Source organism: Zalophus californianus, chromosome 14, assembly GCF_009762305.2.
Source record: "Zalophus californianus isolate mZalCal1 chromosome 14, mZalCal1.pri.v2, whole genome shotgun sequence".
Taxonomy (NCBI): Eukaryota; Metazoa; Chordata; class Mammalia; order Carnivora; family Otariidae; genus Zalophus; species Zalophus californianus.
This window is the reverse complement of record NC_045608.1, coordinates 7922629-7933541: the sequence shown is the minus strand read 5'-3', so window position 1 is coordinate 7933541 and position 10913 is coordinate 7922629. Positions and strand designations below refer to the sequence as shown.

The 10913-nt window shown below is 45.5% G+C and overlaps 1 protein-coding gene across 12 annotated transcripts in view; it reads right to left on the bottom strand.

Annotated features, from left to right (window-relative positions):
- Positions 1-4034: 4034 nt before the first annotated feature.
- The window catches only part of KDM2B (lysine demethylase 2B), a 118425-nt gene continuing 111546 nt past the window's right edge, over positions 4035-10913 (bottom strand). For all 12 annotated transcript variants that reach the window (XM_027576109.1, XM_027576111.1, XM_027576106.1 and 9 more), the window contains one exon: positions 4035-5325. In XM_027576109.1, coding sequence (XP_027431910.1) covers positions 5144-5325 — 182 coding nt within the window. In that variant the 3' untranslated portion in view covers positions 4035-5143. The remainder of the gene's footprint in view (positions 5326-10913) is intronic.

Here is a 10913-nt window from a genome sequence, read left to right as displayed (position 1 = left end):
GTGCAGTCTTTGCTGCTGACGTACCAGTAAGCTTAACTACGGACTTGCTGTTTCCTATAACCAAATATTGTGCTGGGTGCTTTCTAGTTCTCTCCAGCATTCTGAAATCGGTTGCCTTTGCTTTGCAAGATGGGGAACCTCTGAGAAATTAGAGCTTGTCTAAAATCTTAGAAAGTCGCTGGGACACTTGGCTGGCTCAGTTGGAAGAGCATACGACTTTTTTTTTTTTTTTAAGATTTTATTTATTCATTTGAGACACAGAGATACAGAGTGATCATGAGCAGGGAGAGAGGCAGAGGGAGAGGGAGAAGCAGGCTCCCTGCTGAGCCAGGAGCCCGACGTGGGGCTCGATCCCAGGAGCTGGGATGATGTCCTGAGCCGAAGGCAGACAACCATCTCAGCCACCCAGGTGCCCCGAGCATACGACTCTTGATCTCACATGAGTTCGAGTCCTGCGTTGGGGGTAGAGATTACTTAAAAAGTGGGTGAATTATTTGGTATGTGACTATCTCTTAATAGAGCTGCTACCAAAAAAAGTGGTAATAAAATATTTGACACTTTAAAAAGGAAGTGGCTAATGTCAGGATGTGAACCTGGCTCTGACGCTAATGTTTTCTTAACTCTTCCACTACCACCCAGCAAATGAGAAACCTGACATGGGCTTATGGAGAACGGTTCCTAGGACATGAATGATCTGAAATCACTTTACTTTCACATATAACTCCAGCCAGGGTGGTGTTTGGTTGAAACCAACTGTGGACTCATTCCCACTGGTAGTGGGCAGGTATGTTTTTAAGAAATGCCTAACTTCTTTTTTTTTTTTTTTTAAAGATTTTATTTATTTGATTTGAGAGAGAGAATGAGAGAGAGAGAGCACGAGAGGGAAGAGGGTCAGAGGGAGAAGCAGACTCCCTGCTGAGCAGGGAGCCCGATGCGGGACTCGATCCCGGGACTCCAGGATCATGACCTGAGCCGAAGGCAGTCGCTTAACCAACTGAGCCACCCAGGCACCCAGAAATGCCTAACTTCTCAACTGAGGCCTATTGGGTTTTATTTTTTGACTCTGCGGTGAATAGCGCACATGCCTTTAAGTGCTCAGGATCCACAAGTCGGTCAACAAATCTGAAGATTATAGCAAGGGAGGCAACTAGTCTGCCCCTGGGTGTAGGGGGGGAAGTTTGCCTAGTTGTGAAGAAAAGCATGCCTTCCCATGTCTTCTGGTTTTGAGGGTCAAAGCATGCAAACCCAGGCCTCGTGGATATTTCAAAGAACCTTCTCTCCTGTTTGACTACAGATCCCAGGGTGGGTGTTGGCCACAGTGTGTGGTAAGCAGCCTGAGCAGATCATTACCTCACCAAAGAAGCAATAAAACTCACCCCCTGCCGAAGCTTGAGGAGCACTTACATACCTCTCATGAGAGTGTGAACTCCAGAAATTCAGCCTTGCCCACAAATCGCTGATTTGGTGGAAAGTCGTCTTCAAAGCCTGGCCAGCGGGGGATAAACACACTAGAGTAGAAGCTGAGCAGCAGGTGCTGGATTGTCTTAAGTTAGAAAACTGAGATTGTTTTGTACATGGCCTCAGCTTCAAATAGCTTGTTTGGTGTTTCCTCTTGGATTTATAGAAGTCTCAGGTACTTGTTGTTAGCAAGAGAACAAAAAACTCTTAATGGTGTCTTTTCTTTTAAAATTTTATTTGTCAGAGAGAGCACACAAGCAGGGGGAGCGGCAGGGAGACGGAGAAGCGGACTCCCCACCGAGCAGGGAGCCTGATGCGGGACTCGATCTCGGGACCCCGGGATCACGACCTGAGCCGAAGGCAGACACCCAACTGACTGAGCCACCCAGGCGCCCCTTAATGGTGAATTTTTTTAAGGTAGTGTTTTGAATTAATCTTGGTTTAGTGAGTAGCCAACAGAAATTTTTTAGCCTAACAGGCTTGACAGCTCACAATACTGACTGACTTGTTTGGCAGAGGGCAGACATTTCTCCCTGCAATGTACATTTTCCAGCTGGCATGCTCTCTTTAATTGTTTGGATAGGAAATATATGGACAGAAGTCTGAAGGCTACAGTGGAATACAGTGTTGTCCCCTGGCTCCCATCCTCACGGTACAGAAGGGTAGCATTCGATGCTTTGGACATGCCATGCATGGTGTTTCATCCTTTGTAAACCTCAGGTTCCCTAGAGGAAGGAGGGACGGAGCGGAGCCTCTTTTCTAGATTAGGAAGCTGTGATCTAATCCACGAAGCACTGCCTCTGACTTACGGTCCTTTTTTGGCTTCATCAGTTAGGGTTTATGGGCTCAGAGCGACTATTTGCAAGCACTTTAGCTCAGGCTGGCCTCATCTAAAGCTCATTTTTTGGTTTTTTTTTGTTGTTGTTGTTTTAAGATTTTATTCGTGAGAGACAGAGAGGCAGAGGCAGAAGCAGGTTCCCCGTGGAGGAGGGAGCCCAAGGTGGGACTTGATCCCAGGACCCTGGGATCGTGACCTGAGCCGAAGGCAGACGCTTAACCGACTGAGCCACCCAGGTGCCCTTTACTATTATTTGTATTTTTATTTTCTTTAAGGATTTTATTTGACAGAGAGTGGGAGAGAAAGCCAAGCAGAGGGAGTGGCAAGGAGAGGGAGAAGCAGGCTCCCCGCTGAGCAGAGAGCCTGACCCGAGGCTCCATCCCAGGACCCTGGGATCATGACCGGCTGAGCCACCCAGGTATCCCTAAAGCTCGTTTTTTAAAAATAACAGGTCTGTACAGGAACTGTAATGCGGTATCTTTGGTTTGTTCAGGACACCCAGGGGAGCTCATATGCGACCACTACAGGATAGTGGCCTGCCTCAAGCCTGGAGAGACCAGTGTCTTGGTTCTGAGGCATGTCCCTATGGTAGCTTTGGCTCCCCAGCCCTGGCAGCCCCCTCTGCCTCCTTTTGGCAGACCTGTGTACTCCTGGAAACATTACAGGAGAAACAGGGCTCTCCAGCCCCAGTGACTGTTCACCTGGAGAACACGGTTATCCTTAAAGCAATTCCCAGAGAAGAGGAGGCCTTTACTGGACATCAGGGTAACACTTATTCGGAAATTCGGAGAACTCAGGCTGGCCTCTGGGGGGGGTGCTCCATGATGAATGACCAGGCTTGCAAAGGTAAGCCACACTTTCATAAATAAACCATAGCGTTGGGCCCCTGGTTGGCTCAGTTGGTGAAGTGTCTGTCTTCGGCTCTGGTCATGATCCCAGGGTCCTGGACTGGGCTCCCTGCTCAGTGGGGAGTCTGCTTCTCCCTCTGCCCCCACGCCCGGCTGGTGCTCTAGTAAATAAAATCTTAAAAAACAAGACAAAACATAGTGTTCAGCAAATCATACCTCTGTAAAGTGCATCTCCCAAGTTCAATTTTAGGGTGTAACAGCTGCAGAGGTCTACAGTTTGCATCAAAGGATCTCTGGGTTTAAATTGACAGGAGGCATGAGACTGGGTGGGATCTAAAACCATTTTGTGGCCAAAAAGGGGGGCAACAAATTACAGAGGAAGGAAGGTGGGTTATCTTCTCCATTTTCAGATTCACTGGAGCAGTCCTTTCCAAAGGGGAGAAGGTTGTAGGACCCTTTAAAAAAAGTTCTGTGATCTAAAAGGCCTTCTCCCTGGTTTCTGTGTCTCCAGCTGGAGACGTCCTCTCACAACCACCTGCCTCCCGCCGCCCTGGCCCAAGGCTCCCTGCTCAGCAGGGAGTCGGCTTCTCCCTCTCCCGGCTGCTGCCCCCCCCCCCCGCCCCCACGCGTGAGTGGCCTCCAGGGAGAGGCTGAGGAGAGAACGGCCCCCACCCGCGCCCCTGGGGCTGTGGCAGTTCTTTGCTACAAGTGGGCTCCGAGGCAGCCCCGCAGGTAAGCCACCTGCTCCTGCTCCTCGGGGCGGCACACACAGGCCGCGCTTCTCCGATGACGGAGCTGGGGCGTTTATACCAGTGTGGAGACCGCTGCCTCTGGACTTCTCATTCCGATTTCGAGTCCACTCGAACAGAAACTCTCCAAGGCCAAGAGTGCTTTTTTGTACAATTGTTTATACAAATTCAACAAAGGTAAAACCGCATCGGGGAAGGTCTAGGAAAACACCACCTTACAACAATGGCACCGATGAAGGTGTAACTTTACAACGAGGAAAGAGCCGTGTTCTAAACTTTGAACGAGAACTCAACTCACTTCAAGGGAGAGAAAGAAGGAAAAGGCTATGTTGGATCGTTTATTCTACTTCTTGACCCACTGTATAAATTAGACCTGTGTAGGATACAAGAGCTCATGCCGGCGCAAAACCCTCCTGAGTGCAAAGGCTGAAGTGTGAATTTTAAAATTTTGAGAAATGGGTGAATTCTATACAGAGGAAACTTGGCAAAGTGTCTTACTTCGACTATAATTAACATATATCCACATGCTTATGTAATTCTTGACGTACAAAGCAGGCTCTCAACTTCCAGTTAAACATGCTTTTAATTGGAAGGTCTTCACCTGCTTTGCCAGATCTGGGCACGTGTGGAGACGGATTATTTGTATCGATGAAGTACAGGTTAAGTTCTCTCCTACCTTAAGGAAACCAGGAAAGTTGTCAATCTCAAAACAATAAAAACACAGGTATGCATTCAAACCTTGCATAAATAACTTTTAAACAATTTGTACAAAAATAGTTCTGCATAATGTAAGATGTAACAAAACCAAACAAAAAAGTGTCACAACGGCAGCAATGTGGTGTGTGGTCCACTTGATGTTGACACCGCCCCCCGGAGTTGCAAGGAACGAGGCGTCCAAAACCAAACCACCACCACCATCCAAACTCCGAAGCTCACGCTTCAGTAAGAGAATTTCTTCAACATCCATCCTCCTCTCCAGTGGGAATGTCTTCTTGATGAAGGCTGCCTTTAGAAATGGTCCGGAAAGCAGTGCAGTTACAATTCAGAGAGCCCAAAGCAAAGGGTCCGGTTCACTCAAACGGGTGGCGGAACGGCTTCTCCCTCGGCAAGACTTGCCAAATGGAATCGTGTGGTCTGTTGTTTCAAGTTCCGAATTGAAAATAAAAGCCCTAGTTTCTGTAAAGTCTTTTCCCCTCCCCGGCCGTGTCCCCTCTCCCCACCCACCCCTTATTTACATACTTGTCCTTGGACTAACTCAGTTTCTGCAGGAGTTTTTCTTCCACTTGCCCAAACTGGACACTCACAGACATTTCAGCTATGAACTGCTCACAGCCTTCCTTGGTCACCTGCTTGCAGTACCTCAGGTCAATATGACAGATATTTCCACAGCGTTTGAAGAAGGACAGGCACTGGTCAGTAACCTTATTGCAGTCTGCAGGGAAGAGGGGACACCGTGAGGCGGAGGGACCGCAGACAGAGGCCACAGGCCCCCCGCCCCCAGCCCCCGAACCCCACCAAGCAATGAAGAAACACAACAGAGCCCTTGAGCACAGTCCAGTCCCCTAGTGCCCTAGGGAAAACTGCACTTTCTGGAAAGCTCTCATTAAATGGGGAATGGTTCTAACTACCAATTATAAAGGTTCATGTATGCTTGAAAAGCATTCAGACTTCCAAGTAAAATCACTTACAAGCTTAAATCATTGCCTCTTTATATGTATATATTCTCACATAAATAGGTCTCCTGTCTATGCTGTTTAACAAAGATAGGATCACACAATATATTAAATAGCTTGCTTTTCCTATCCAATTTGTCGTCGATAAGTACCTCCCTCTGTACGTTATTGTGCACTTATCGGCTTATTCCCTTCAGATCACCAGAGATGAAGGAATTGGGGAGCAAAGGGTGAGAGTGATAATATCTGTACGGCCATCTTGGGATCCTTTTCCCTGATATGGGCACCAGGGCTTTCAAGCAAGGCACAGCATGCTTGTGAGCCCCCTTACCAAATGTTTACTGGAAACCCATGCAGAAGACCTGGGTGCTAAAAGGGGCTGGCGAGATTCTGTTGACAGCGAGCAAACCCAGAATTCAGAATCCTTCATCATGCCCTCACTTAGAGACATGCTCTTCTACCCATACTCTATTAACTTATATTTTGCTTTTACCACCCTCTTTTGTTTTTGAACTGAATCCATAGTCCATAGGCTTCAATGCCAGTTAGCATCCAACTTGGGGCTCAGAGCTCCCCCTCTGGGCCAGATAAATTCCTTCATCTCTGGTGTTCAGATGGAGGCCTCTCTTTCTCATCACTAACGTCTGCACTTTCCTTTTTCCATTCAGGTGAGTAGGAATGAAAACAGTACAGGTAAACTGTCAAAATAATACAGCCCTAGTGTAGGCCTCATGATTGTCCAAGTCCCAGGGTTGGAGGTGGCATAAAGAAGTAAACAAGTTCAGCCAAGTTGCAGGATACAAAATGAACATGCAAAAGTCAGTTGCATTTTTATACACTAGCAATGAACGATCAGAAAATTAACAATTCCACTTACAATAGCATCAAAAAGAATAAAATACTTAGGAATAAGTTTAACCAACGATGTGAACGACTTTTTACACTGAAAACTAAAAAAGTGCTGCCAGAATTTAAAGATACAAATGGAGAGCTACTCCATATTCACGGGAAGACAATATTGTTAAAATGTCAACATGTCAACACTACTCAAAGCAATCTACAGATTCAGTGAAGTTGCTATAAAATACCAACAGCTTTTCTGCAGAAATACAAAAATCCATCCTAAAATTCATGTAGAAATGTAAGGGATCCTGAATTTCCAAGCAATCTAGAAAACAAAATTGGGAGGACTCACACTTCCTGACTTCAAAACTCACTACAAAGCCACAGCATGTCTGACTGGCATTAAGGTCATATAGACGAAGAGACCAGAACTGACAGCCCAGAAATTAAACCCTTGAATCTTCAAAGATTTCTGACAAGGTGCCACAACCACTTAGTGGGTAAAAGACAAAGTTTTCAACAAATGGTGCTGGGAAAATTGGATATCCATATACAAATGAATGAAGCTGGACCCTCTACCTCATACCATACACAAAATTAACTCAAAATTATTTAGACCTAAACATAGCTAAAAACTGTATGACTTTGAATTAGTCAATGGTTTCTTTCGTTTTTCTTTTTTTAAAGATTTTGAGAGACAGAGCATGAGCAGGGGAGTGGCAGGAGGGGCAGAGGGAGAAGCAGTCTCCCCCACTAAGCCAGGGCTTAATCTCAGGACCCTGGGATCATGACTGGAGCTGAAGGCAAACACTTAACTGACTGAGCCACCCGGGCACCCCTGAATTTGTCGATGGTTTCTTAACACCACACCGAAAGCACAAACAAAGAGACTGAACTAAAAGTTAAAAACATTTATGCAAACGACACTACAAGTGAGTGAAAAGACAACACACAAAATGGGCAAAAGTATTTGCAAATCATGTATCTGATAAGGGATTAAAATCCAGAGTACATATATAAAGAACTACAACTTGGGGCACCTGGGTGGCTCAGTTCCGACTCTTGATTTCAGCTCAGGTCATGATCTCATGGTTGTGAGATGGAGCCCTGCGTTAGGCTCTGTGCTGAGCATGAAGCCTGCTTCGAATACTCTCTCTGCTTCTGCCCACCCCTGGCTTGTGCATGTGCTCTCTCTCAAAAACAGAAAAACTCTTACAACTCAACAACAAAAAAATCCACAACCTAGCTGATTAAAAAATGGGAAAAGGACATGAATAGACCTTTCCCAAAGATGATATACAAATAGCAAATAAATGAAAAGATGTCCAGCATCACTAATCACTAGGGAAATGAAGGTCAAAACCACATTGAGGGGCACCTAGCTGGTTGAGTCGGTAGAGCATGGGACTCTTGAGATTACTTAAAATAATACATATTTCAAAACCACACTGAGGTATCACTTCATACCCACTAGAACGGATATAGGTGGAAAAAAAAAAGATTAGCCAGGATGTGGAGAAAATGGGAGCCTTGTGCACTATCAGTAGGAATGTAAAATTGTGCAGCTGTTATGGAGTAACAATTACGGTAGTTCCTCAAAAAAATTAAACCTAGAATTACCATATGATCCAGCAGTCCATTTCTGGGTATATACCCAAAAGAATTGAAAGCAGGAACTTGAACAGATATTTGTACACCTTTGTTCTCCTAGCAGCATTATTCATGATAGCCAAAAGGTAGAAGCAAGCCAATTGTCCAATGATGGATAGATAACTAAAATTTGGTATAGACACACAATGGAATACTATTCAGCTTTAAAAAGGAAGGAAATTCTGACACATGATACAACATGGATGAACCTTGAGAACATTATGCTAATTAAAATAAGCCAGTCAACAAAACACTTACATAATTCCATTTTTCTTTTTTTTTTTTTTTTAAAGATTTTATTTATTTGACAGAGAGAACACAAGCAGGGGGAGTGGGAGAGGGAGAAGCAGGCTTCCCGCTGAGCAGGGAGCCCGATGCGGGGCTCGATCCCAGGACCCTGGGACCATGACCTGAGCCGAAGGCAGATGCTTAACGACGGAGCCACCCAGGCACCCCCATAATTCCATTTTCATAAGGTCCCTAAAAAAGTCAAGTTCACACAGAATGGGGACTGTGAGAGGCGGGGGGAAGGAGGAATGGGGAGTTATTTAGTGGGTACAGAGCTTCTGCTGGGGTGAAGAAAAAGTGCTGGAGATCTGGATGGTGGTGGTGGTTACACAACAATGTAAATGAACTTAAATGCTAGTGAACTGTATACTTAAAAGTTAAATTTTATGTTAGGTATTTTACCACAATTTTTTTTTTTTAAACTTTGGAAGCTGGAGAAGAGGTAACCGTTTAGTAGATTTGAGAAAGCAGAGAAGCAGATTTATTCTGTAAACACCCAAAGGTTCCAGTAGTGGAAGCAACAATCACAGGAAATGGAACTAAAGAAGGGGTTAAATCCCCTCCCCAGCAGCAGAAGAGTGGCGTTCCAGCCTCTGGTCTGGGCACCATCTGGCACAGCAGGCTGGGGCACCCAGCCAAAATCAGGGTCTGTGGGGACACTTCCCTGCTGACTGTTGAGATCCCCCAGCCTCCTTCCCTTGCCAGGCCCTAGGACACGGCAGCCTAGCTTGCACCCTCCAGTTGGGAGGTCAAACAGAATCCTTCTGGCAGCCCTGACCAGCTCAAGAGAAAAGTCTGAAAGATCTCACATCTGGGTTTCCCCAAAGAAACAACCCATGCTGACCACACACTGACTGATGTCCAAAGCCTCCGGTCACCCCAAAGCAGACAACCACGCAGTGACACTAAATCCGAGGAGGATCTCTCATGAGGGCCACTGACTATGTCTGAAGGAGAAAGTATATGCAGGGAGAAGAAAATAAAACTATCGATATCCTCAGGATGGATCTAAGAAACAGGAATAGGCCTCTTTACAAAAGTACAAAGAACAGGTGAGGGGAGAGGATGGGAGGATGTAGGGGGCGGGTGTGAGTTCAGCGAATAAAATAAAACTGGAAAATTAAAAATATAGGTTGAACCATATGAAACCGCCCATGTTTTGACTGTTTTTGACCTACATAAACAACAGCAATAAAAACCGGGCACCTGGGTGGCTCAGTCGGTTAGGTGTCCGACTCTTGGTTTTGGCTCAGGTCATGATCTCAGGGTGGTGGGATGGAGCCCTGCACTGGGCTCACACTCAGTGGGGCGTCTGCCTGTCCCTCTCCCTCTGCTCCTCCCCCCACCTGTTCTCTCAAAAAAAATCTTAAAAAAACAAAACACTGTATGAATTGTGTGATAAAGTAGAAGAAAACTCCCAGAAAAGCAAGAAAAAAGAAGACACGATGGTGGAAAACAGGAGGAAGAAAAAAAAAAAAGGGTATCAGAGCACTAGTTAATACAGAGAAAAAAGAAGAAAAGGAAATTTCCCAGAACTGAAGGACATTTGTTTCTAGATCGAAAGGGCTCATGAGTGTGCTGCACGAAAAGATTCAAACCAAGGCCCATCATCAAAAATTACAGAAAACTAGGGGCACCTGGATGGCTCAGTGGGCTAAGCCTCTGCCTTAGGTCATGATCCCAGAGTCCCTGGATGGAGCCCCACATCGGGCTCCCTGCTCAGCGAGGAGTCTGTTTCTCCCTCTCCCTCTGCCCCTACCCCTGCTCCTTCACTCTCTCAAAATAAAACCTTTTAAAAAAATTACAGAAAAATAGAAACAAAGAAAATATCCTAACAAACTTACAAGTACAGAAAATATTCACCAAAGGATGAAGTACCAAGTCGTCTGGATTAGACTCTGGAAGGCAAAGAAAAAGGAGCAATGCCTTCCACTTTCTGAAACAACATGGTTCCTAGATCCAGCTAAGCTATCAATTAAGTGTGAGGGAATAATAAAAACATTTTGGACAAAAATGTGGGATCAAGGAAAGTGGGAACCCTACACAACACACAGACCAAGAAAATTTCAAGGATGGCAGTGGGAGACAGTCCCAGGCTGGACAGAAGGCAGGAGTCTGGGAGAAAGTCCAGAAAGGAGGGCTCCTGCAGAAACTGGTCGGGGCCAGAGGGATTTGTGTGGGGGCAGAACAGTACTCATGTCTGGTGCAGAGTCTGCTTAGAGACTAAGCAAAAAAGTGGCAATTATTGGGGGGTGGGGGGACGGGTTAGCCTGGTGGTGGGTATTAAGGAGGGCACGTACTGCGTGGAGCACTGGGTGTTATACGCAAACAATGAATCGTGGAACACCACATCAAAAACTAATGATGTAATGTATGGTGATTAACATAACAAAAAATTTAAAGACAAAAAAAACCTAATGATGTAATGTATGGTGATTAATATAACATTAAAAAAAAGGCAATTATTATTAATTCCAGGGGAAAAAAATTTGTGCGAGAAGGGAAATGTACTTACAATACACTATTTAGCTCAACAGTGGACAGTACTTATGTGGCCATAAAAAGA